Source organism: Haemaphysalis longicornis, unplaced genomic scaffold (genome assembly GCF_048455015.1).
Source record: "Haemaphysalis longicornis isolate Haplotype H1 unplaced genomic scaffold, Haemaphysalis longicornis Haplotype H1 scaffold_7, whole genome shotgun sequence".
In the NCBI taxonomy this organism is placed as follows: domain Eukaryota; kingdom Metazoa; phylum Arthropoda; class Arachnida; order Ixodida; family Ixodidae; genus Haemaphysalis; species Haemaphysalis longicornis.
In genome coordinates, this window is record NW_027526422.1 from 166,075,150 (window position 1) to 166,102,969 (window position 27,820).

The 27,820-nt window shown below is 41.5% G+C and overlaps 1 protein-coding gene across 1 annotated transcript in view; it reads left to right on the top strand.

Moving 5' to 3' along the window:
• LOC144147191 (rifampicin phosphotransferase-like) overlaps window positions 1–27,820 on the top strand; it is a 114,308-nt gene that overhangs the window by 71,586 nt on the left and 14,902 nt on the right. The window contains exons 22-34 of the mRNA XM_077679263.1: window positions 93–199; window positions 796–868; window positions 2,237–2,332; window positions 4,540–4,701; window positions 5,378–5,512; window positions 8,150–8,234; window positions 11,727–11,815; window positions 15,436–15,498; window positions 18,002–18,088; window positions 18,892–18,951; window positions 22,531–22,625; window positions 23,858–23,921; window positions 26,238–26,401. Coding sequence (XP_077535389.1) covers window positions 93–199; window positions 796–868; window positions 2,237–2,332; window positions 4,540–4,701; window positions 5,378–5,512; window positions 8,150–8,234; window positions 11,727–11,815; window positions 15,436–15,498; window positions 18,002–18,088; window positions 18,892–18,951; window positions 22,531–22,625; window positions 23,858–23,921; window positions 26,238–26,401 — 1,280 coding nt within the window. The remainder of the gene's footprint in view (window positions 1–92; window positions 200–795; window positions 869–2,236; window positions 2,333–4,539; window positions 4,702–5,377; window positions 5,513–8,149; window positions 8,235–11,726; window positions 11,816–15,435; window positions 15,499–18,001; window positions 18,089–18,891; window positions 18,952–22,530; window positions 22,626–23,857; window positions 23,922–26,237; window positions 26,402–27,820) is intronic.

A 27,820-nucleotide genomic window follows, 5' to 3' on the forward strand; every position in this document is an offset into this window, starting at 1 on the left:
TTATTTCACCTGGCACTGCCTGCTGTGCAACTGATATCAAAAAAGTAGGTGCGCCTGCTCAAATAGAGCATTTATTCTATTCATTTTTGCAGGCTCGACCAGTGACATCACTGTACCTACCATCAGATGTGGAAGTGATGCACGATCTAGATGAAGGATTCCGAACAATGGATGAGTGCCTGACGAAGGCCAATATTGGGTGTGTGCTTTTAATGCAAGACTTTACAGAATTTGAACCACATATGTACACATTGATATTTTCCCCTCGTTTTTGTGACGCTTTGCAGTGTGTTTTGCAAGTCTATGGGCGTAGTATAAGCATGGCTGTATTTGCGACAAGAATCAGAAGAGCAAAGCTAAGTTCAGATGTTATATTTGCTAAGTTAACTCAGGCTGAAAGTGAAATATATTCACCCCAGCTTTTTTATATGAAGAAACGGCAGTGAAGTGGGCACGAGGTAATCGATGTTCACAAAGATCTTGAATGTATATTAGAAGCTTCCCTTTTTTCTGTTAAATTAGCAGAAAGCAACCAAAATGCGAAACTTCAAGTCTCCCTGCTGTACTCTCACCTATCTGTTGATGTTGATTAGAAAAGAAAGAAATTTTCAACCTCAGGAAGCCAGAAAAGAAGAATCGCCAACATTTCTAGTACACATGCGACAGTGACTAGCGTGTGATTGTCTGAATAGAAAACAATGCCTCTGCGTGTTTCCAATGCTATTACAAAAGCAAGAAAATTTGCAAGATGTTAGATAATGTAATATATGCAAACTGTGCTTTTCTCAAATGCAGGGAGGTGGTGAACGGAGCCCAGAGTCCTCTAGGAATCTCCATCTTCACAAATGGCCTGATGGCCTTTAACAAAGTAAGTATTTCACCAGTGTGCAAAGCCAGTGTTTGTTACAAAGGTTTTCGAGTACTTCTTGCATATCACTAACCTTATCTCAGGTTATCATCATAGAATTGCAAAGCTCTTAGGGGCAACTAAGCACTTATAAACTGTGAATGCGGAAACTCTATTGTCCAACCCAATTTTGTTGATTCCTTCTTCGGGGTTTGTTCTGTGAGCAATGTTCTTGAGTTTGCCTGCGGCTATCTGCCGACTGCGGAGGGTTGCCTTTCGCTGCTGCCGAAATTGTGGCCGCTAACGATGTGGATGCTTCAGTTTCCATTGGGGTACAACCTGCAGTGCTGCACAAAGCAACCTGTGCAGACCATGGTATGGAACTCATTGAGGCTATTGGGATGTTTCTGAGCCATTTCACTGTTACAGACTTGAGCACAATGAGAAACTTGATGCTATCACATGCGTTGGTCAATACACTTATTTGGGTATGTGCGATGTTCAGGCCTAGCCCCGGATCGCAGAGCCAAGCGAGCAAACCTTCCATGCCGACGTTAGTGGCAAGGTTTCTTTATTCTAGATCAGCAGGCATACAGCTGCCACATTAGCACTCAGCTACTGCCCTGTCAGCACCGAGCTATGGCATGACGCCTACTATGGATGGCTTCAGGAAATTGCGAGAGTCAGGCAGACAGGACAGTGGTACCATCTTCTGACGCCTTAATTAGGTAGCAGCTGAACATGGTAATATATGCTGCCTAAGTGGCCGATACACCACTGCCAGCATGTGTTGTGTGCCACATACTGGCAGGACGTTTAGGAGGCATATTATTGTTACAGACGCCATACACCAGAAGCAAGCACCAACGTTTTCACTGAATTGGCCAATGGCATGCCCCATTGTCTAGAAGTAAAATGAGGACATCAGAGTAACGTACCTGACAGAAATATCCCTTGAACTGAGGCTGTTCTCATTGCTGGCACAATGGCAGATATGCTGAGTTTTCTTAGAGACACGTCAGGTATATTCCTCTTGTTTTAAGTGTTGAGTGATAGCTGCTGTTCTGAGACTAAGTCGAGGCTGAAACAAAATGCTTAAGGAGCACCCAAGGACCCTAATTTTTTATAAGCCCATCACCTGGTAGTACAAAACGGGCACAGGGACCTTCAATCACCTTTTGCTTGTGGACAGTGGAGCAATATGACAAGCAACAAAGCAAGCGTCCCGCTCAAGCTGGTCTTTCGGCAGTTCAAACTTGCTTAAAGAAAATTTCTCTGGGAAGAAACCCACTGGCCGGGCTGCTTGCTTTAGGAAGCCTTTGTAACTGGCCACTGACTGTACGGCAGTTTTTTTTTCAACGTTCACATCTTTTCTTTTTAATTTTGTAGGAAGACACCAATGAGCGTGCAAAGCGGTTCCACAATCCTTACCACGATCACTTCTTCGTCACATCAATGGAAAACGTCTTCTTCCCAGCCTCAAACGTAAGCACACACCAGAAAATCTTGTATGTTAATGAATGCATTCTAAAATATAAAAAGTCATACCTGAGCAATGAGGCACGATGAAGTCGGGGGCTTCAGATTACCTTGGATCCCCTGAAGATCTTTCACATACTCCCAAATCCTTATGCATTGACGTTTTCCGCTTTTACTGCCATCGGGAAAATGGCCACCACTGCAGCAGGGAACAAAACTGGCAGCAGTGTCCTCGGGTGCACAGCACCTTAGCCACTGACTGTCCATGTCAAGTCATAGATGTACTCTGCTATGAAAGACATTATAAATTATTGCTAAAAAGATGTGGTTTTATTTTAAATACTAGCATTGTAGAATCTCCTTATGTCACAATTATAATATTTTCTCTGCAGTCTCAGTGCCAGCATGGGAAAGCTTACCCTTAAAGCATTGGAGCATTGTGAAGCACGGCAGCATAGCACGAACTACTAGCATAATTTTACTTTAGTTAATTTCTGTATCTTTTATTTATATCTTGCAGAATATTAAAAATGTCAGCCTATTTTGGATGACGTTCTTGTTTTCTGATCGTCATCAAAGCAGAAGTGAAATCTATTGAGATGACCCATATAGCCAAACATTTTATGTTGAATGACTGAATACACTAGCTTGTGGCATGGGTTAAATTTGGTACGGAAGTAAACATTCTTTGGCACTTTCAATTATATTTTAAAGCTATAAATGTAGGGTTTGCTCTTGCCCAGAGAAATGCTCCAACAGTATTTCTTTTGTGCGTTTGCAGAGAATGCGAAAAATTAAACTAAACATGGTGTATACTAATAAATGCTGTAAGTTAACGAGCTGTTAAAGCAAAAGTGGGCCAGTGCTCATTACATTTGGACCATTTAACATTGCTACCGAAGCTGGTGTTATAACGCACAATGCTTAAGGTGTTACCAGAGGGGGTGCACAAGCATTAGTTTCTTGAATCGACAAGTATCTTAAAATCACTTTTAGGTATATCTTCACGAGAGTCGGCAAGTAAAACTTTATGGTGTTCTATGGCAACAATGCGGAAAAGTTGGCCGTGCATACACATTCGCTGCAGGACTTGCCCTTGCTCCCAAGCTGAAATTAGTTTCGTTTCCCGGTATAAGTGATTTTTGCTAAGGCACTGTGCATTGTCGCTAGCCATGATGCATGCTATGTATCGCTAGTGTGCATTATCGCTCTTCATAATGTACACTATTGGCAGTGAAGAAGTCCTAGAACAAATAACCCTTAATGCAAAATCAGCTTGTAGCATAACTAAAAAGGCAAATACATCAAGCTTGCAAGGACGAAGCAGACTAATGAGCCTACCTGAACAAATGCATGCTGACAATATTGTAAAGAAGAATTTCTTTTCATTCATTACCAAACATATCGCTGCTTACGGAAAGGCACTTGGTACTTATTCAAAGCGAAATGTTTACAGCACATACTGTACTCAGCCCGGCTTGTTTCTGATTCACAGATTCCTCATCTGTAGTAAAAACCCGTTGTCTTGTTTTTCGCGGAGTAGTCTATACTCGTATTTTGGTACTTCCACTTGGTGAAGGGCACAAACTGCATGCAACAAATTCATATGAACACCCGCTTTTTGTCCCCAAGTGTACTGCACCTGTAACCGGTTAGGAAGAGAAAATCAACCAGATATGAAGGCAGGCGTGCTTGTGACAGCTACTGGACTGTAAGCGCAAATGTGGACTTTCAACTGTATGCAGTATGCTACATGGGGTAGTAAGCACACGTGACCTCCAATCTTGGTGGTTAGAGAGTGCAGAACTCATGAGACTAGGCTTTGTTGAGCAAGTTTTTGAATTTAGCGACAGGCAATTCCTATAAACATAGGACACACAATTTTTTTCTTTGTAATAATAACTGAAATTTAACTGCTTGAAATACAAAAAATTGGCTGCATTGAAAATTACAATATGTGTGACCCAGTTCAATGTATGTGAGGTGAGATAAAAAATGTATTAATCAAGGGATGTTTGGCTCTAAAAAGATGTCATTCTCTGAACTTTATCACCCTATAGCTATGTTTAGCGAAGTATTCAAAATTTTCAAAGTGCCCCTTGTAATTCGCATTTCATCATAGCCATTGATCTGTGTCAGCACTGCAGGTTTTTGATTGCACAGGCCATTGTCGCCACTGGTCATGCAATAATTGGCTGTTACACTGGGTGCAGGACCTTTTCAACATGAGCGGTGAAGGTACTCTGAGGAAGGGGCTAGCCTTTGCCATGAGAGGTGGATGCATGCAGGACAAGGATGTTGAACGACAAATGCATGAGCGGGCGCAGCTGCGGTATACCGCCCCCAGTTTCTTCGATCCCCGGAAGATGATCTCAGTAAGTATGAGCACTTTATTGGCATATAACAGGCATCATCTCAAACAGGTATGCACTTCTTGCAATGTGACCAGGGGTGGAAATCTTAATACAATGTCATCAGTGGTGAAATTTTAGTTTTGCATAGTTCATGCCTTTTGCAAGGGTTCATTTTGAGCGATCACCGATGGCTGAAAGCCGACAACCCGGATGTGACACAGCCTAAGCAAGGCTGGGTTTGGTTTCTGTGCATCCGATTTGTCAGAGCTCTTGGAAGTGCAACTATGTTGCGATTAAAACTGACACACTCAGAAATATTCCCGGACTTCATTTTGCTCTTACGATAGGCACAACATTCCAGAAAGCCAGAGTTGATCTTTTAATGCAGAAGCTATCCATATTGTATGGTAGGTGACGTTCCCAAATTTCGGCTTTCAATATATGATTCTGACAATTCAATGTTGTTAATTGTGTAACCAACTGTAAGTTTATTTTAATGTGCAGTTTTATTGAATTCTAATTTTATATGCTATTTTGCCTTTCTGCTTTAAAATTCACGTGTAGCATAATTATGCACACCACACTTTGGGACCTTAATGCTTAATATTAAAACATTGCCCGGCAATGGGTAATTGAATTCAACGTAGTGCCATGATGTCATGTCCAGCTGCATTCTTACTATTTTCGGCTACACTAGGATTTGTGGAACAGTGAGAAAGTGGTGAGCGAAGGCTACCGGATGTACTATGACTGCCGGCTTCCTGTTGAGAAAGGTGACGACTCACGCAAGATCTTCGAAGAGATTGGCAAGTCTGTCATTACATACGGAAGGGTGAGATTGTTGATCTTCCTTTGTAACACTTAGTTTTATAGTCAAAACAGCACCCGTGTTTTTGTTTACTTCATCAGCGTCATTATGGACCTGTAGAAACTAGATGTCCTTGGCTCTGCAGCCGCATCAGCTATCATTATGGCATTGGCATGATGCCAGCTAGATTTGCAATGACTTATAGACACTACTGCGAATGGTGGTAGATGGCAAGCTGGAGACTTCCCGGGCCATTTGTTAAACCATAGAGGCCTAAATCACAACTAAAAATTACGAGAATTTGTTTACACAGCTATAAAAAATGTAGTCCTAGTAAGCTTGCTTTGCTTGATGATGACAGCAATCATGAGCAAATTCTTGACTTGTGTTCTGGATTCAAATAGTTTATTTTATACATCGAAGCTGCTCTCCTAGACAATGATACCCACTGCACTGGCAGGCAGTAAAATAATTTATGCCAAAATCATATGTTTAATATGCGTCAGAATGTAAAATGTCATTGTATTTTTCTGCTATTCGTAAAACGGCTGCGGTTTGTGAGAATTGAACCTGTTCAGTGGAATATCTTAAAGACTACACAATAACTGGAAATAGTTGCATGTTTTGCATGTGCACTTGGTGCACGCATCGAGTTGCATTCGTAATTAACCTATTTGTGGAGCGCGTCAATTTGTCTAGCGCTTGCTGGAACGCTACAGTGCCGAGCACACCCCTGAACATTAGTCGATTTCTCTTGTGTGTGTATTTGTAATGTGGTAGAGACAATTTCTTGTAGAAAATATTGTGGAGAATTATATGGCTGGGTTCAATGTATGTGTATTGTCTCTGGCTGTTATTCTGATGAAGGGAAACAATAAAGACCTGCTTATAGATTTTTGCATAGATTAAATATTTGTAGGTGGTCGGAATTCAAACTCAGCAGGGAAAGTTGGGAAAAATTCATTGTAGATAATAGTGTTGCATACAAATTCAAAGGTGAGCATGGTCCTCCTCTACAATGAGCCTGAGAGCACACCTGTATGATACAGGAATTTTTCATTTGAAATAAGAAAGTGCAGCGATGTAGTTTGCGGTTGGCAGTTCGTTTTGAAGGTGAAGGAGCCATTTGCTGTTGGTACTCAGCGGTGGTGAATATGCAGGATGAGAAGACCAGAAAACGATGGCTGGAAATGATGGCGAAAAAAACTGTATTGATGAATAATGTACATTAGGGTATTTACAAGGAGTATGTGAGAACATTGTTGCTTTAGCGATCGATTAACTCAGGCCCTAGCTAAATACAATTTTACCGATCTATTGTTACATAGAGACACCCTAGACAACAAATGTTTTACCTGCCGATTACACGGAGACTCAATGATCGGCATTGAAAACTACACCCATGCTGGTGCTAACCGTTTTGTGTGCAAATTTACACCTTGTGCCCATTAAGCCAAGCGCTGCAAATTTGATTGGCGGATAGGGCATTGGCGGGGTAAAATGCTGGTCTACTGCCTTCCCCAAGTTAAACTCTTCTCCTATTATGCAGTGGTCATATAAGGATAAAGTAAACATGCCGTGGTAGAATATTTTTGCGTGCTCAGCTAAGGGGCAGCATCCTTAGAGCCACGAGCATCATTGCTCCTTCATTAAAACTCATCGTTGGGCAAGTAGGTGTATGCTTGTTCTCACACTGCAACAACGAGGTGCGTTATGGTGTTGCAGGTACGGATGAAGACCACTAATGAACAATGACGAGTAGTCATCATCGCTAGGTGGCATGGACGAGAACCGTGTTCCCCGAAGGCCATTACGGCCGTGGCTGCAAAGAGGCAGGGGGGCAGAGAGGTTGACTGTGTATGTGTGATGCCTGCGCACGTGTGACATTCAGTTTGCTACTTTCCTCGCCAGTACAACAACAGACGTCACCAGCTTTATAGGAGCATTACAAACCTTCCCCAAGAGTCATGTATATGAACCTTTTTTCAGTACTAGTCCTCGTAGCGGCTGCTGTGGCGAACTAAGTAGTCAGGGCAGCAAAGGTCTGGCTGTAAACAACTTGCATATGAACCCTTCTTATCGCACCATCCCCACTCTCTGCCTCTCACTCGTTCCTTTCACATAAAATATGCCATGGAAGCAGGTGCAAATCACTGAGTCACACTAATCTGCATTGGGGGAAGGGCTGTTTTCTTTCCTTTTTTGCTGCTTTGTGACTCCACTCTGGTAACCATGTGCTGGCTGTGTGGGAGGCCTTTCTATCCTGTAAAAGCATTTCCCCTAGCTTTTTCAAGCTTATTTTTATGTCTGTGTACCTACGAACTCACAGCGAACTGTCGAAAAAGTGGCTATGTAGAAAATGGTGCAGTGCTAGAAAGTAGTAGCTCCTCTTCAAGCACCAGGGTAGGGGTCTGCCTTGTGTTGATTCTGGCCGGGGTGACCTGAATGAATGGCAGACGGGCTGCTCGCGCATGCACAGACCACTGGTGAAAAACAAAGGCCCATTGCAAGTTGCATTTGGTCAGCTGCATGATCCACCTTGGCCCAGATTGTTTTCGTGCGGGAGCAATGTTTTACTACTTCTTTCGATTTATGTGATACACCTGAGCGAATGGCTAAAAAATGATGTTGGACTTTTTGCTTCTTTTTTTATACCAACAGACAGTGCGTGTCCATGGGGCAGCCAACATGCTTGGTATCATGGCCAACAGCCTGGCATTTACTCTTATCGCAAAGCAACGTGGAGGTAGGGTTTATATCTCAATATTCCATCTTGTCTACACCAAACATTATTTTTGGTGGCTCTGCGTTGTTTTCTTTTGGTGATACCCAGCCTGAAGTAGTTTTTCCTCCAGCTTTTGTGACGCTCTAGCATGTTCACACTAGTAGTAGAAATAATGATTACAATTGTTACAACGTGAACGAGGACTTTTGCAGATAATTCATCTTTTTTCGGGGGACTAGTCTTCACTTCCGCTTCACAGGTCTACCTCACAGTAATTCGATACAGAGAGGGAGAGAGGAAGCTTTGATGACACTTAGAGGTCAGCCTGGCTGTAAGCTTGGCTTGCTACTTCATATGGCAGTAAAAAATAATGATGCCCACGAACCCCAAAAATGCTCACGTACAATAACAGAGGCAGAAATACTTTCACAACACACATTTAGGAATTCGGTGCTTGCAAATTTAATTGGTTAGCACTTGTTTTTACTTAGTACTACATATTCAGATCGTGCAACAAACACGCATAAATCATCCTGCGACTCCATTTTTTGATTCAATGGGAATTTTATTGAAACCATATTTAGCTTCACACGGCACGAAAATTACAGGTGCACTCAAAGCAATTTGTGCGGATTGTGAAGGGATGTTTAATACTATATAAATGCTTTAAACCTCCCCCTGCTCATCGTCTTCAGGGTCCATTGCACGATAAAGGTCTCTCCCATTGATTGGGTTTCAGCTGATTACTGCACGTCACTAGGATGGCCAGGCCCTGTTCCTAGGAGGGAGGGCTGTTCAAGTCCCCAAAAATCATTCCTAATATTGTTATGAGCCATTTCATATACTCGCTGTATAGGGTACATGAGATAAGCGGTGAGTCGGGATCGTTATAAAGGAGGGAAGATGACGAGGACGCTGACGTAGACAGGTGTGTAGTTCGGTCCCTTGCTTGGGCAGCGCTCTCCTATACCGTGCCTTCTGTGACCGGCCACTTGTAAATACCGGTCTACTTCGTATCATTTGGTGAGGTGTGGGGTAGACCGGTATTGTACCTGTCCAGTTTAGCCTCCCTAGCATCTGATAATACTACTTCTGTCTAGTTTAGCCTCCCTAGCATCTGATAATACTACTTCTGAAAGACCAGACAGTGCTATTTCATACGTGGGCGCATGATGCCAGATGGTGCCAATGCCACATTTCAGTTTTTATGAACATATGGATAACCCATATAGATCAGCACTGTGCCAGAGGTCAGTGGGAACTCTTAAGCTCATTAAGGCCCCAAACTTTTTATGGTTATACGCATCCAGCATTGATGCACAAATAATTAGACATTTGGAAACACAAAGTTACAGTGACAAAGCCAAATCTTACATAAAGTTTTTTATCAGCTGAAAGATACAGATGTAATGACAAGCTTCAAAACAGCTTTCTCAGTATTTACTGTAGTCATCAAATACAGCTATGGCTGCTTTTGATGATAAGCACAAACATACAAATGACAATTACAACCTATAAAACAGTGTCCTTAAAATATCCGAATGCCAACAACAGTCATTTACTATTGCCACTTGTGTTGATCAGTACAAAATTACAAATGCCAATGACAAGCATTAAAACAGCTTTCTCAACAATGGCCGGATACCGAAAACAGTCAGTACAATGATACTGAAATAAATCTTGAGGACAAGCCGTCAGTGTTGCATAATTGCCGGATACTACACCTGGGCCGCCTGATGCTGTTTTTGTGAGGAAAAATCACAATATTAGTATGCTTCACACTTTTAGCCTACTACGATGCAAATATTTCAGCTACTACCAGTCTCCTACAGCCAATAACAATTCTACTAGAAGGAAAGAAATGTTTCTAGCCATGCACCTTGTTTGAAATTGACCATCATTTTTGTATAGTAGGTGAATGTGCGGCAAGCGCCAAGGTTAAATATGACAACACCCTTTTGCAGCAACCAAAGAAAGGGGCCCTGCGATATCGCATTCTTGCACACATTGAGCCCTAGCACAATTTGTAATAGCGCAAATACATTGTTTTTCCCAATCATGCAGAGAGAAGTTGGATAGAATTAGCATTGGGGTCTGCCTTCGCGACTTGTGGCTGGCACAGGTTCTCATTTTTTGGAAATGTCAGCACCACTTGCACTCCTAAAATGTGATAACATCAGGGACACTGGTCTTAAAAACCGAAAATATAACAAAAGATCACTTATGTACTATATTTGTAATCTCAATGCTCTAAAAAACACTTCCAGAATGTTTCAGACTCTTTGTACCAAGCTTTTTCACTGGAAAGTCCTCTGAATGACCTTTTTCACCTACATTCGTAGACTTGCTTTTCTCTTTTTCTCAAAAGAGCACTTCTGCCCACGTTGCATATTTTCCTTGAGATTATCTTGAGACAAGAGACATCTAGAGTTGCAATTCATGTTTAAAAGAATGTCAATCAGAGGTTGCATTGCAACCTTGCAAGCAGATTTTTTGTTTTACTCTAGTAAATTATTTATTCTCTTTTTATTTTCATTGCTCAATTGCTATGTTTAGGACAATGCACTTAAATTGGCTGTAAGGGCAGCAGTAATGGACGGATTTCAAATCTGTTGCAAGAATGGATTTTTTAGACAATGTAATGGCTACCCTTATACTAATTATAATTTTCTGAGTACAAGTTTTGTCTGTGTATTTGGCAAACAATATAAAAGTAAACCATTTTGGCATCCAGTTGACCTACCACAAAAGTAAGTCATATTTCGAATTGGAACAAACAACTGAGCAGTGCTGTGAAGTTTATTAAATTTAACTGAGAAATACAACAACGTCTTAAAAAAGGACACAACCAATTTTTGTAGAGTTGATGTTGTCTAGCTCATATGAAAACCGGGGCTTTATATAGTGGCATAAGCATGATGAATTCCTCAATAAATCGGCAGAAATATCTTTTGTGGAAATAAACTTTCTGAAATCTGAACGGTGGCAGCATCGATGTAGTGTCTAAACGTGGCGCTAACACGCATATACAATTAACTCTGTCTGTTTCCTTGTGTGATTCAAAAAATCCATCAACGAATGGGAAGGACTACATTTGACTGTTTTAGCTCAGCAGGTTTTATACACCTTGTTTCATCGGATGAGTAAGACGCAGGGGCGTAGCTACAAATATATTTTCTGGGGTGTTATACGCTGCCACGAAAGTAAACAAAACATAACAGAGATAGCGCCGGCTGCCCAGACAATTGTATAATTTTTCTGCATGCATAAATTTTGGCGGGTGCTTTGACACCAAATCACCCCCATGACTAAAGACGTAGTAAGGCTGGTGCACCTCAAAAATGTGCTTTTATTGCTTGCCGGTGCTTGCATAGTATATTACAAAATACCCAATTCAGCAGGCCTCACGCATCGTTCATTACATTGTTGTGTCTTACTAATTACTTTGCAACCAGTAAGACTAATATATTTGCGAATATACTACAATTCTTTAATCTCCTGGCACATTTTCAGAGTGGTCTGATGCGGTAGTGTCCGACTTTGCCTCCCTTATGGCTTCATCGGGGGATGTATGGAGTGCTGAGGTTCCCAGTGCCTTACAGGTAAGCTACAAGTATGTACTATTGTATTGGGTAGATTTGGCCCGCCATAATGAGAGTAGGAATGTCAAACCTGGTATTCTACTGTGCTTGATGTGTATTCTGCGAGAGAGTCCTAGATTGTTTTACTTTGCAAGGACATATTATTGAAAATTAAGAAGAAGAAATGGACGTGGGCAGGGCATGTAATGCGAATGGAAGATAACCAATGCTCCTTAAGGGCAACACAGTGGATCCCCATAGAAGGCAGGTGTGTCAGCTGGCGGCAGAAAATTAGATGGGCAGATGAGATTAAGAAGTTTGCGGCGATAAATTGGTCACAGTTAGCGCAGGACCGGGATAATTGGAGAATAATGGGAGAGTTCTTTGCCCTGCAGTGAGTGTGGATAGGCTGGTGGTGATGATGATGATGATTCCCATTTACCAACACTTTTTGTAGCTTTTTAAAAAGGTTCCTAAGCACTTTGCCCTGATGACGAAGAGGAACGTGTGACCACACAGCACAGTTAAAGTGATGAAATCCCCCAGGAATTTTGTAAATGTGATGAGAAAGAGGCACTAATTCAAAGGAGCACATATTTGTATGCTCTTTTCTTTGATCTCGAGCCATTGATAATGCAAAACTGACCTAGCACTCTGACGATCTGTTCGTGTATATGTCAGCAAACAGGTTCCAGTTTAAAGATTTGAGTGACTAAAATGGATTCGTTTGGGAGTGACCCTTGAAACTGTTAGCAGTAGGGCGGTGGCATCTGCTGCATTTGGAAGAAGAGTTCACTGGCGGAGCAGCTGAACCAAGTGTCATTATAGTGGGAATTGAAATATAGTCAACGACCGATAATTCGGATGTCGCGAGGAAGTTAAATAAGTCTGAAGTATCAAATGCCCGACAAAAACGGATGCACGAGAAACATCACTTTATTTACACCTTAGGGCCCCCGGGGTTGAACAAAGTTGCTTATGCGTTTGTGCATGCGCTTCTGCTGACGTACATGCTACCACTTCCGCCTGGATCTCCGCCACAAAGGCGTGATAGGTGTGCGCTGGTGTAAGAACGGCGAAGCTCGTGTTAGGTCCGCATTTGACGGCTCAGGAGCACACAGGGCATCGTGATCCGAGTCAGGGTCGCTGTTTAGTGATTGGAAGACCTGCTCAATTATGTCCTCGTCGTCCAATTTGGCACACGACACCGCACTGTCTTAGTCTGCCAAGTCTTCAAACGTGACTGTTTCTGGGATCGGCACACCACAGCCTCGCAGGTAATTAATGATGTTCGCATTTGAATTCGTTCGGCCTAGGAATGGCCACTCAGCACTTGTTGAATGATAGCCGCCTTCTTCGTCATTGTCAGCAGTTCGTATTTGCTGTGTTTCATTAGCATGGTCTTCAGCATGGAAGGTAAAGGCACTGTTAGCGCCATTTGATGCAGACTTCTTGGAGACCGGAGGCCGCTACCTAGCATGCAGAACTGAACAAACACACAGGAGCAGGACAATGTAAAGAATGCAAGAAGGCAAAGAACAGAATGGCGATAGTGCGTCAGCGGCCCATGCTGGGGAATGCCGGAACAGGAAGTCATGGTCGTGATGTTTGTATACGACCTCGGATTTGAAGCCGTGCTTCCAACGTCAGCGTTTGCAGTTATACATCTCTGAGGCCTCACAAAACCAGGCCTCGTGGATCACCAATTAGTGACTGTTTTTTCCTGAGTCCAAGCCTCGTATGGTTGAGGTGGCAGAAAACGTAATGGAGGCCGATTCGGCATACGCGACACTGAAGAATAGGTACGGATTAAGGAATGTAGAGCTGGTAGCTGTCTGAAATAATAGTCGTTATAAAGTACCTTTATGGTGCCATTGGCGGTGCTGTGGGGCAGTTTGAATAGCAGATATGAGGCCGTCGGCGGTACAGTAAAGCAGTCCAAATTGCAGAGCCGGTCAGATTAATTGATGTCCCATTTATTGGATGTCGACTGTATTAGTTCGATATGTGGCTGCAAAAAGGTTTTGCTTGTGAGTCCAGGGGATTGTATTGCCTCTTAATGTCTTCTGTAGGCATTGGCAGTAAAGTGTCACAAACATGTGCACATTTCGATTTTCCTGAAGCTGAAAGCCTGGTCCTCTCTGCCCATGCTTGCCAAAGCTTGCTGTAGTGTCTAGTGGCTTGTGATGGTAATGCTCTGCTGAAGGTTAAGCCGGAGGCTTCACAGGAATGTTTCTGTGTATGCATAGAACATGAAAATAAAGCAAACAATGTACACCCCTAATCAGATTACATATCGTGTATGAGCATTTTATAGGCATCATCAACCACCAAGAACACATAATTTTCAAGGTAAAACAAAGGAAACCAACCTGTTAGAAGTAATTATGGCCTCCAGGCATTTAGTAAGTAATGCCGAGTTTTCTAAACAACCACAACGTTTTTGCTGAAATTATTCATAAGTTTTACTAGATACATGCCCTGAAACACAATGTCAATCTCCAAATGATCATCACACTTATGAAGAATACATGCACATTTCGACAAGCTGTGCCTCTGTCTAGTGACAAGCACTTTCACATACAGCATAAAAGATAATCGAAGAATATCGCAGCACATAAGCATTGAAAAAGCAGTGTTAAATAAAGAAAGATGATGTTGATGTCAGAGATGCGAACGTTGCTTCCACTGACTAAAAGTGAATATTAAAGCTACCCAATAACAGGAGTTTATGCTCCATAACACAGAAACATGGTGAGGACTTGGAAACAAACAAAATGATGGTGGCATTCAAAAGAGAAGGGCCACAATCCTTCAGTGAAATAATACTCAACCTAACTTCCTACTGTAAGAAAAAGAGTTGACGTTGCCTTAGGGGCTGACCACATACCTTATCCACCGCTCTATTTCGTTTGCTGTGTTAAAAACGTGTTCCAAAAGCGCTTGAAAGGGCTGAGAAAGTGAAGTCTGATTTTTATTTGTGGGTAAACTTCGAAGTTTAACAAGTGTTTCAATAAGTTAGCAGGGGTCTAGATCCTCAGCTTTCCTCTGTAGGGAAGCACAAGCGAAAACAGCAATTACCATGATTATGTCAAACTGGTTTGAATTGTGTTTTTATGCTAGTTCAGCCTTAAAATTTCGGTTTTTATTGATGTATTATGTGTTATTGCATTATCGTTTCTTTGTGAGCATAATAAACATAATAAAATCTTAAACATAATAGGTAACCACTAAATTTACCTTTGTAGACTTATGTGTAGTCTTGGCGGGCATTAGCAATTTGGCGAGAAGAGTGATGTAAAAAAACATTCTTCAGAACACTTTTTTCTTTGAAGCTGCTAATCTGTTTTATTGTAAGATAAATACGATTTTCAACTCTAGTTAATTGTCTGTTTAAAGATCTCACTTCATTGCCTGTTTAATGATCAATCATTGCTCTTATTTAGAGAGAGCTAAATTTAGTGCTTTTTGTGTGCAGCTACTATTATTAGAAACCATCGGTTTACAGGCATAGTTCATAAGTCCACAAAACATTATTAGGTCTTTTTCTAGCTAACACTTTGGAGGAAAATGTCAAAGGTTGATTTTTTTATTGCAATATATAATGTTTTGTTTCGGCTTGCTTTTCCCTTAACTTCTAGAAAATGGCGGTGGAGATAACAAAGGACCCTGAGAGTGAGAAGTTCAAGAGCATGGACACAGTGGTAAGGTTTGTCAGCAGTTCTGCATAACGCGGTGCAGTTTTAGTTTGTATTTCATGTATTCTGCCCGAACAGGCTCTAACACTGAGTTAGCCATCTATCCTTACAATTCTTCATGTAATGTGTTTCAGGGTAAGCTATAGAAATATTTTCGTGTTCTGGAAAACATATCAGAGAGGTGCAATTACGGCGGGTGGAAAATAAACTTTGAGACAGTATGGAAGAACATGTATTCAGGGCATACTGTGTAATTTTTGCATGAAGATTTTATGTGAGCTAATAAGTGATTCCCATTAAAATTATGTTATCGCTGGCTAGTGTGTGTTTGCTTGCACCAATGCTTATGCCATTATGTATTGTGCATCGTATTATATTATTGCAGCCTATCGGTCATAATTTTACTCGTTTTGCCATTAAACCACTGTGCTGCTTCACCCTCTTTTGCTGACAGACAAATCTAAAAGTGGCCATGATAAACTCCTTTCTTTGTTTTAATAATACAATTTGGTGTTTCCTACTACCCTCTGTGCCTATCCCACATCGAACAATGTTATGCATGAGAAAAAAAACAATCTAAGAGAACATTTCAAATTTCTTGCTGCATTAGATGGTCAAGACGTCAGCAATGACGTATTCAGTGTAGGTTTCTAAAACGAAAGGTACTGTGCTGGCTAAGACTGTCGCCACGTGAAAAACTGTGTTTTAACAACAGAGTCGTTGTTACCGGCAGTAATGTGTGTGGTGTACGGCTTCATGAAAAAACCCCGCGTTTAACTCCCTCCTTTTACCGTGCGTGTGAGCACGCGTTTTATGAGGACTGCCCAGCGTTGTCGAGGATTGCGCGTGGCGCTCGCAAAATAAATACCAAGAAAACACTTCACGTGCATACACGCCTAAAGGGGGGAGCACACGACAGCTCGCGAGACAGACACCGAGTTCACGAAGCCGGTAAGGCTCATTCATGGCCACTTCAGAGGATCATTCAGATGTTCATTCATGGCCACTTGGAAGAACTGACTTCTCCAGAAAAGCACAAAAATCAGTCTGATTAGAATGTTTCAAGACACACGCCACAGTGACGTAAGTAGTAAATGAGAGAAAGCGGGGATATCAGCAGCGAAGCAGCACCTGAACCCCTGTACTAAGTTAATTACAAAACATTCGCATGAAACATACTCAAAAGGCCACTAGAAGTTTTCTCGGCTGAAAATTTTCTTTCGTAGATAGATGTCCTAGACGAGAAATTTGATGAGACGTTTCTGTATTGTTGCTAGCCGGTATCGCTTACAGCATTTCTAACAAACCATGACAGCCTTTTTTATGTCATAATTCACATAGTCAGAGGAACTATTGGACACAATGTGTGACATCTCTTGACTCATGCCCTGCTGTGCGTAAATGAATTGGTAGGTTCCTTCTCTAAACGTGTTTTTCTAAGGCCACCATATGTGAATTACAGTGGCCAGATATTAACAAAGCAGCCGAATGTGATTGCAGTTTTAAGTCTTGATTGGAAAGTGCAAGAGAAAAAAAATTATTCAAGTCGATTTCAACACACAAACAAACAATCCGATCTTTTGTAACTGGTGCGTTTTGTTTTCAAAGTGACTGTGGCAACTTTTCATTGGCATTTTGTCGTTGTTACTTTGGGCAATCACAGGCTAAGCACCGCACAATCTAGCTGAGTTCTTGTGTAAAAGCTGTTGGGAGAGTTACAACGGAATGGTTTAGGTTTTTCATTTTTTGAATGTGTGAGGGTTTAAGGGATGGTGTTATTAGTACCATTAGTACAGTTAGTAAAATAGGTAGTTAGTACAGGCGTTGTAATGTGGCCTCTGATACGAGCGATAGTGTCTTGTCACTGCCTTTTTATGATAACTCCTTTAAATATCATGTACTTATTTGTGTTTTTCCTGTTTATGTGGCATAAATTGAGTTGAAGTTCTAGCGTGTTGTTCGTCTTCTCTTTAGCTAGGTCCCTGTCCTAATGCTCGCTAGTACGAAGAATTCCTTAGTAACCAACTCGTCCAACTTAGCGCTTTAGTGCACCCATTGATAAAGCATGAGATGCCCAAGTGACAAGCAGGCGGAATAAGGTGACCTTGCTTTGTGTGAACATTTGCGATAAAACTCAAAGCCACTCAAGGATGCAAGGCAGCAGTTACAATGGCAATTACAGTACTCAGCAGTGAGCAGTTGTCCTTGATGAAGTATATTGGAGTGTTTCACTGCCAAATATACAAGCATGTGTACTGCTTGTTGCAGTGTTATATTTTGGGATAAAACCAGCTTACGGCTTAAACTGTCGATTCAGATTCTACCGTGGTAACATGTGCATTCTCAAAGCATGCATTTTTTTGGTAGACATGAAACTTACAAGGCGAAAGGCAGAGTATGATAAGTAGTTTTAGGATTCTTTGCAGGTGTTAGTTTTCTTTACCAAGACACTCTCCTGTGCTGCATCTCCTGTGGTGTGTAACTCTTTTGCACCTCCTTTCATCTCCAGGCAGCACTGAACTGGCTCCAGGAAAGCAATACGGCAGAGGCGTTCAAGGACTTCCTCAAGCGACACGGTCACCGCTGCATTAATGAGGTGGGCACATGGCTAATAAGTTTTAATGCGTTATGCCACTAGAAGGTTTCAACCGCTAAGCACTCTCACAGCTGAACACATTTTGTTTAGGGAAGCACAGCTGAATACAGCTCCAGTCAGTGTATCTCGAGTACTCAAAAATTGAAGTATTGTTTTGTAATTTAGATACGAATCATCTCATGCTCGGGGCTGTGTCCCTCCCTCCCTCGTTGTCGTTGTCCGCCGTCCGCACTCTACTCCACATGCGCGTCTCTTCAGCCCCTTCAGTGCTTGGGCTGACGACAGCGCAGTCCGCTATAAAAAGACAGTTAGGCGGCGCTCGGTTTCGATCTCATGACTCTCTGGCCGCAACAGAAGGTACGTGGCGCTCTTCCCACTGTGCTACAAACCGAGACAGGAGCGTGTTCTACGAACGCGCCTTATGTCCTTCACTCATTCAAATTACGTCAAGAAGCTACTGATACAACGAAGGCACGCGAAGCTGAACGTCAACGAAAATGACGAACTCAAAACTAATGGGAACTTCAGTCGACCCCATGGCTGCTTTGCATACAAATGAGATGCTTTTAAGTAAACTGAGGAAGCCAGGACATGTATTCAAAGGTAAAATTGCTGAAGAAAAACTAAAAATGTGAGAAGACTTGAATGTTCTCGCATCTCGGTGAATTTACAATCCTATGTCAAGGCCGGTGGCATCATCACTCATGACGTATCACTTCTTTGTATTGTTAGCTTTGTATTGCGATGTACACTTTAGAGTGAAGCAGCCACATCAGTTACATTGATTTCTGCCCACTTTATAGTTCGACGTATACTCCAAGACATGGGCCATGGATCCAAAGCCCCTTGTCAAAAACCTTCAGGTATGTAAGCCCTAGCGTATAGTAAAACTGGTTTGCTAGTTTGCAGCAATTTAGTTTACTATATGTGTATTGTTGTAATGTTGCTCTCATGCTCTTGTTTGTTAGCACAGTTGCATAGAAACTAGGTGTATGCTATATTGCACCTTCATTTTCTAGTAACAGTGTTGGTTGATTTCTGCCGTCCATAGGTTTTATGTACGAGTGAACTAAATTCTACATCACCCCAAAAATTTGCACAAAATTTTTATATAGCTATAGAGACCATGTCATCCGAAACGAAATTTCTTGAAAACAAAAAAACAAATTACTGAATTCGCAACGCGTACACCGAACCTAAATATGGGTCACCCGTGTTATTAAATAATCAGTAGATGATTAGAATAATTGTTGTATTATTTTGATAGGCAAAAAGTATAGAGATAGTCAATTACTTAAAGTAGATGCTTATTATACATTAATTCGCAAGCAATGAACTCAAAACAATTATGCCTCATTCACGAGCGCTGTTCAGCATAGCTTATCAGAATATCATATTGAAAAGCCAGTGCATACATCACGGCAGCCCTTTCCCGTTGCATTATTTTCGATGTGGCTGTATGGGGAGAAGCCCTGCTACGGCATTAAATCAGCGAAATTTTAATATTTATTATGAAGGCAGTATCAGCGTATTGATCCCCATAAAAGTTTGAATTCTGATGGGTAATATTACCATTGAAGATACAATATAATTTTTGCTTTCACTATGCTTGAAATTTTCACTTTCAACAGCCAAAGCCACGAATTTTTCTGCACAGTCGTATGCATCCCTGAAACCAAATGTATTAGAAATCAGCAATACTATAAAAAGGAGATGGAAAGAAACATAATTTATAAAGATAGATTTAGGGTATTTGATTTGCACCCAACGTAAGCAAGTATTCATGCTGATACATCACTTTCGGCCAGCAAGCTTGCTTAAACGAGAGTTGCCACTTCCTTTGGCGGGAATACGTGGACACATTGCCGGGAGAGCTGAAAATTTAGTGTTGAAACTTAGAGCACATGCACTATTAAGAAAGCCACCATTAGTAACTTTACATTCTACCAGGGTCCTCAACGTTGCCCAGCGTTAAAAAGTGTGTTGGGCTGGTTTACATTTGTTAGGCCGAGATTTAGACCATTTTCTCCTATCATGCGGTTGTCATTGGAACTTGTGACCGGAGTTTGGCAAAAAAAAAAACACCCTAAAGAAAGTGATGCCAAAACCTCTCTCGTTGAAAATAGTGTTTAAATTTCAAACGAACCAGCTATGCCATCTGCTTTTAATTAACTACGGTGTACAGTTTATCCCTTTCATTGTTGTCATTTCTGGCTGGTTTTGTTTCTTCCAGTGTCATATCCCTCTCTCTTTGGAATCTTCTTTCCTGGATTTTCTGATACTCTAACCACCCCCCTTTTTTACCGCTGCTCCGCGGCGCTTACGGGATGTCCTCTGCCCAGCTGATAGCAGCTCATACAGTGTTTTGGTTCTATTTCGCTTCTTTTGCCTTTCCGCGCCCTAAACATTTCGTTATGGTTATGTCTGTGTATACAGTACGTTTAGGGCACTTTAAAAAACAGCTGCGTCCTGATTAGAGTTGTTCGAGTGCTCGAACGTCAATAAGAGCTAACCGGGGACGCGGTACTGCGCGCTTGTTTGCCGCTCTTACGGGCGTCGGCAACGACAGTGGAATATCACCACTGCCACCTCCGAATATCTCAGGTGCAACTGAAATCTATTGACGTCTCGGTTAGACCTGATATTGGCACAGTGAGAGGTTGGTTTGGTTTTGCAGCGCGAACATCGAATTCAACCTTGTTTTCAATGTATACGCCGTACAAAATATCCTTCGTGGAGGGGATTACTTAATACCTGACAATAACTTGTGCCTATTAAGGGTATAGAGGCCACGCGACCATGTAACTATATTCCAAGTTTGTGGTTCGTTAAATATGTACCCGCTCCCGCCTGATAGCAAGGACCAAGGAGAGTTAATGAAACCACGAAAAAATAAATGGTCTGCCAAGTCCGGAAGGAATGTAATATAGCTCGTGCGGGAATGAAGAAACGCAGTACATCTTCAGAAATTCTACGTTCGTCTTACCTTACGAAAGGTTGAACTCACTAGACCAGTTAGATGCGAAATGCACTGATATTTTCCAATACAGGGAGGAGCAGGAGGGAGCGCTTAGATATCGTTCTGTACAAATGCGGAGCGAAATCAAGGAAAGGCCGTTTTAGTAAATCACACACAAGCTGCGCGTTTACCTTTATTTTGTTTTTAGACTTTAATGAACAGCTGATCACTCTGCGGACACATTTCTTGAAGTATACAGTAAAGAAGTTCATAAGCGATACAAGGTATCGTTGGAAGAGTGTGGTATCTGATAAGCCCTTCTGATTTCACTTCTGTGCTAAATTCAGCAGGCTCCCTGTGTCATATGATGATGTTTCGAAGAAGCGTTTAGTGCCGGCCGCGGGTATAAGCGGAGTATATATGTAACCGATGACTGTTTGGGGAAGCTCACCTCGCGACAAGACGACCCAGTCGTAAATGCTCTGTGCTGACTCTCTCATGTTATTTTGCATTATCCATTATAATTATTGCGTAGAATGTCCGTGATATTTATGGCGCATTGGCTTGTTCAGGGTAGTGATCAATATCCGAAATATGAAGCGTAACTGGCGGTCTGTCAGGTAGAGTGCTCCGCTAGATTATGAAAGTGCATGAAACCTGTTTTACATCGCAGTGTGTAGCCATAGAGCATATAAACGAACACTGCTTACCGAGGTACTGTTAGTAAATTTCTGGGCAGTGGAATTACAATCAGCTCCTTGCATATATCTCGGTTTCGTGACGCCGGCTTTTGACACACACGTGGCGCTTATGCGGACCGAATGTACCACAGTAAGATCGCGTCAGAAGCATTTACACTCTCTTAAATACACCACATTTGCCAACGGAGTGACTGCTCTACATAAATACGTATTTCCAACGCATACAAACGGAAAATATCAGTCCCGAACGTGCCTCAAAAGCAACGGCGACAGTGGTGAGCGGGCCGGCAACTCCCGTGACTGCTTTCGAAACGGGCCGCTAGGGGGATTTCAGTGGCGCCCCTACAGGCAACGCTCGAGGCGTATAGGAAAAATACATTCTGTTTTCAGTATCTTTGCAAATTCCAGTGACAAGACTGGGCAGACGCAATTAGTAACAGACTTCAAAAATTGCAAACCACCGGCATGAAATTTACATTTCAGATGTTTAGTGCACTCATAAAGGTTTCTGTCCAAGCAGCTCCAACAAACTTTTTCTCCTTGCGAGTATTTCAGGCATGTCTCCGTGCAACAGTAAGTAGTATGTCACACAATGATTACTGTGTGCTTGCGCATTCCAGACGACAGCCTGTGCTCTTTTTTAACCAGAGTGAAAGCCCTATGCTTACAAAGGGCTATTCGAAACACATTGCATTTTCTGAAAAAAGGCTCTCAGAAAATGCATTTGACTTTCAAGACTTTTGTTGCCAATGCATATTGCTCATGTTTTTCTCTGTGCGCAGGCCATGGCAGGCATTGTTGACACACACAACAAGAAGCTGCTCTCTGTTGAGGAAGCCATTGATGGCCTCGAAATCAAATTCAACTCTTTTAACAGGTACCTGAGGCCTTTAATGCGACAAGCATGAATAGCTCATGTCGAGAAATTCGGGACAGAAGTATCTTCATAATTTATTCCCATATTTCATAGTAGTGCATTGTTCTTTATTCTACAATCAGCATTGAAGGTTGTCCCTTGCTTCATGTTCAATGTGTACAGAGGGTGGTTGCACTAGAATCCAGTAAAATTAAAGCCATTAGTCCCAGATTTATGAACACCTAATTCCTAATGGGAAAAAAATGAGGTGACTCATTGAACAGCATTCACAAAAATGAAGCACATCAATTTGTATTGTCTGTAAAACATTTTATGGGGTTTGTCAGAATTACAACCCAAAAACTGCATGCTCCTGGGTAAAGCAGGGGCATGCAGAGAGACCTTTCGAAAAGCTGAGAGGGCATAGGTGGCAGTAGCAGGTATTTCAGCTGTCAGTTTGTATGAGTTTCACAGTTTGTTGCTATGATACAAATATCCAATGGTAATTCTAATAAACAATTGCAGCAGACTCAAACCGAGACTAGGAGAGGTATCTGTTGCCCTGAGCAGATCATGGAGTGCTGTTATGTACTTGTAATAAGCATACCTTTTGCAGTGCGCCCAAGTAGAGAGATAGAAGGGAAATCATTCACCAACTATCAGCAAATACACTTTAAGGTGTGTTAAGTGTGCTCTGTTAATACTGATTGATCTCCATAAAGACTACATACAACTTTGTTGAAAAATAGGAGTTTAATATGCTTGTCCAGCAGCAGATGATGCTTTATTTGACCAACCTGCACAAAGTGGGTGTGAATTTTGCGGTGCATAGTATGTGTTTACATTCTCCTAGAGAAATTGAATGGCATAGGATTATGCATGAGCAAGCAGCTTTCCTGCCTTGTCATCACTCGCCTAAATAGCAAGATAGCTGCACTCTCAGGCGGTAACAATATTTTTATTCTTGTTGCAAGCAACACATGACATTTCACTATATAGTTATTAAAACCAATCACGCTTAGTTCAGTGCAAGCTAGTAAGAATGTCTAGCTAGTATGCTAATTCCATCTACAGGATCAATTATTTATCATGGCTGTAAGAAATTTTGTTACCAACTCCTTTGAAAAACCTTCCAGCAGCTCTTGCTAGCTGATGGGTAACAACTACTGCAACTTTTTTGTGCCATGTGTGGAATATTGTATAGGTATTATGCATTTCATATAAATCAAAATGGGTGTAATTTGTACTTTCAGAAAACTGCTGGCCTGGCTTCTCAAGCGGTGTCGACGAGGTGTTGCTCTACGGGAACTTACAAAAGTAACTTATTTCAGTCTTTGAATTCTAAGTGTAGGGAAACGCTACCTTGTTAGTGGTATAAATAAGCTTCAAGTACTGCATTGTTACCAAACGGAGAAAAGAATCAACCTGCTTTAGTGGCCCCAAATTTAGTTCACGAGTTCTAACCTAGTAGAACCAGAATAACACACGGGGCTTTTTTATTGAAGGTTCCTCATGACTACAAGGCTCAAGAATTCCAGCACAAAGATAACTAAAATAACAATAGCGGCGGCAAATGCACACAGAAAAGGACTTGGTATCTTAAAAAATGCATAAATATGTTTGACACTTGTGCTTTAGTTTATCTTGCCATCCTCTTTGTGCATTTTTTTAGCTTGTAAGGGTTACAGTAGCATAAACTGAAATAATTTAAATGTTTTGGTGAAATGAGACATTAGCAAATCATCACATGCGAATATTATGTTTTATTTAGGTACAATCAGGCACCATGCATCGAATAGAATGAACTGTTTCTTTTCCAAAAAATATGAAAGAACATTTACTGGAAGGGACAGCTCTCGCATTGCTTTAACCTATGGCACTGTTTGCATACAAAACCCAAATGAATTCCTTGTAAAAGCATGCATTTAGTTTCCAAGGAATTGCTTGTGAAGGCAGACGCAATGTATTTGTTCTTTGTTTATTTATTTATTTATTTGTACATACTGCAGGCCATAACCGGGCCCTTGCAGGAGTGGATACACAGGTAACATGAAACACAATAACGCTCCACTAAAAGAAAAGGAAAAAAGTATTGATACGCATAGGATACTTCGTGATTCCCATGCATACATTTTCAGAAAAAATCAATCTGTTCTAGACAGTTGAGAAAAGATTCCAGCGTAGAACAATTCACAGCATTGACCGGCAACTTATTCCAATTACAAATGGCCATTGGGAATAAAGAATACTTATTTGTATTGACACGACTAGCAGGCTGAAGAATGACCTTGTTATGGTTTGTCCTGAGTGAGTGTTTAAATGGGTCCTGTAGATACAGAGCGCGCAATATCTTAAAATGACCGTGATAGAGTAAGTACAGGAACTTTAACCTTGAAATTATTCTTCGTTTGTAAAGTGGCTGAAGATTTGCTCTATTAATTAGGTTGGTGACGTTTGAATGCCGCGAATAATTACAGTAGATGAACCGTGCAGCTAATTTCTGAATTCGTTCAATTTTGTCTATTAGGTGTTGTTGGTGGGGGCTTCATTTATGTTGGCATATTCTAAGGCAGGTTCTTGAAAATGTACAGGCACGGCAAGTGATATTTGACTTAATGCCATGGTCAAAATTTAACTTTATCATAAGAGCTTCTTGTTTTTTCTGCTCCCTTTGTTTGGTGCAAGCAGAGATTTCAGGATACTAGTTACTCTGAAGCCGTGTTCGTGCCTTGAATCTCGGCATGTACTCAGTATACCAGACAATCACAACGAGCTTCGGAATCAGCTTTTTTATGACAAGAGCTTGCAAACGTCCCACGTGTTTCGTGGACCAGACTGGATGAGCCTGTCTAACCAACGTCTTATGTAACCCACCTGACTGAACTTACTGGTTCTTTCTGTGGGGATTCCTGCAGTGGCACTTGGGAAGCACTGTGGAATGTGCAGACCAATAATAATGGTGCACTTTGTTGGCATGGCAACCGCTCAAGTGACGACTTGTCCCTTGTACCTCTCCAGTTCAAAATGCCCTATTATGGTAACCTTGAGCCCAAGCCTCCCTAGTTTTGAATGAATACACGCCCGTGTTATTTCAGCATCAGCTGCTACAGCAGCTATTTAGGATGTGAAGTAGACTGCGTATTCGAGATATCTGGATGTATTTATGCATCGACTTCACGCAATGTGCCGCTAAATTAGCATGAGCTCGTATTGTGTGGAAGTTATTTAGTGACATTGATTTGGACGCTCGTATTTCATAGCGTATTTCTTGCAGAACTTTTTAGGGTTTACAGTTACAAGTGGCTTTTGTTGTTCAATGTAAGCTCAGCTGTCTTTCTGAGTTTTTTCCCACCTTGCTCTCCCATATCAGTTTCATGCAAGCATTCTGTATGTGGCTTCTTTGTGAAATTTTCATTACTGCACACTTGTTTGTGATTTCACCTAGATTTCACCTACGTAAAACTAGTTGCTAGACTTGTCGTTCAACTGCACTTACTTCCACTCGTGACTGTAGGCCTGACCTAAACATTGGACCTTAGCTAAGCGAGAAGTGGTAAAACAAAACTAATTCTGCCTGGTGACAAGAGGAGTAAGGATTATGATGGGTAATATTGCGTGCCTAACATTGTGCAGAACCTGGTAGTGAAGGCCGTGGATGCAATTCGTTCAGCCTGCTGGCTGCTAGCCGACCAGATGCAGCGGGAGGGACGCCTACCCGAGCCAGAGCTGCTCTTCTTTCTCACCCTGCCAGAAATCGACCTGCTGATCAGGACACGCTCACCGAGACTAGTTGCCAAGTGAGAACTGGCTTCTGTGTTCAATGTCTGCGCATGTGAGGGAACAACGTAGAATGCCCAAGCCGGCGCTCCCACACTTAAAGACGTGAATGAAACAAAATAACATCTTAGATGTTACAAATATCATGTGGCACTTTTGATATAATATTTGTTTCATTTGAAAGTTTTTTAGCATTATCTGAAATAAATAATACCGCTGCACTACATGTCGGTAAATAGCTTCAGCTTTACTATCTGGGAAATCAAGAATAACCTCTGGTTCAGTTACACACCAAATGCTTTATGATTCAATAGAATCAAATTTCACCGTCATCATGCCGCCACATTTTTCTGCCAGAATTCACGCTTCGGAGGGGTATAAATATGGATAATTCAGTTAACCTTTTGCCGGAGTTCACAGTATCAATTTTAACTGACATGTATGTGTCTATGTTGAAGGGCTGCAGTGCATGCAATATACTACAGTTTTCACCATAAGTGGGACAGAGCCACACTTAGACAAACACTTGCAGTCATGGGCAAGTTATGAGTAAAAGTCGTGGACGAAGGGAACCCAAAATTGGAACACTCGAACCCAACACAAACAATATTTGAGGAGCGCTCTTTTTGTTTAATCAACTTTTTTGTTGATGCGTCCGTGGTATCATTACGGGTGCCTTTTTTCCCGCTGCACCTTTCTGCAGTGGCCTTTGTATACAAAGATAGGCCAGCTTTCTTCTCTGTGGAGGTTTACCTGCCAGTATTCGTGTCTGGCTGGTCTTCGTGTTTTCATTCAGTCCTCGTTTTTTTGTGCGCTCAAGTTACAGCTATGCATTGTCACCAACTAGCCCGCCTTTCAGTGTGATTGTATTTTTGTTGTATTCGCTCGACTCAAGAAGACCGAAAAGTTCTAAGAAATCACCGCAACACCAACCTGAGCCTTCTTCAAAGAAGAGAATCCTTTTAGCGACCTGCTATTCTTAACTTCGAGGACAGCGATGTTGTGGAAAGGCGAAAGGTAAAGATGGTAAAGAAAAGAAAAAAGTAAAAAAATGAAAATTGCAACGTATACGCCGACATTTAACGAGTGTTGATGTTGGAAAAGTTTTGATAAAACAAACAATCTATATATTGATAAAACATTGAAACCCATGAAACATTGAAATATTGAAACCTATGATAAAACAAATAAACTCAGAAACCTATAAGAAATTATTTCCTTTTATAGTTACGGTCTAAAAAGGTAACAGTGTTACAGTTACAAGTTTCCCTAGCCAAAAAGTAACTAGTTACCATTACAAGTTGCTGAAAAAAGTAACTAATTACCGATAATGCCATACTAGTAACTGGCTACTCCTCAAGACTAACCATTTGTTCCCATTAGGTGTTTTTCACTGTTGTAGACTGATTTTCTCAACGAATATAAACTATAAATTTATT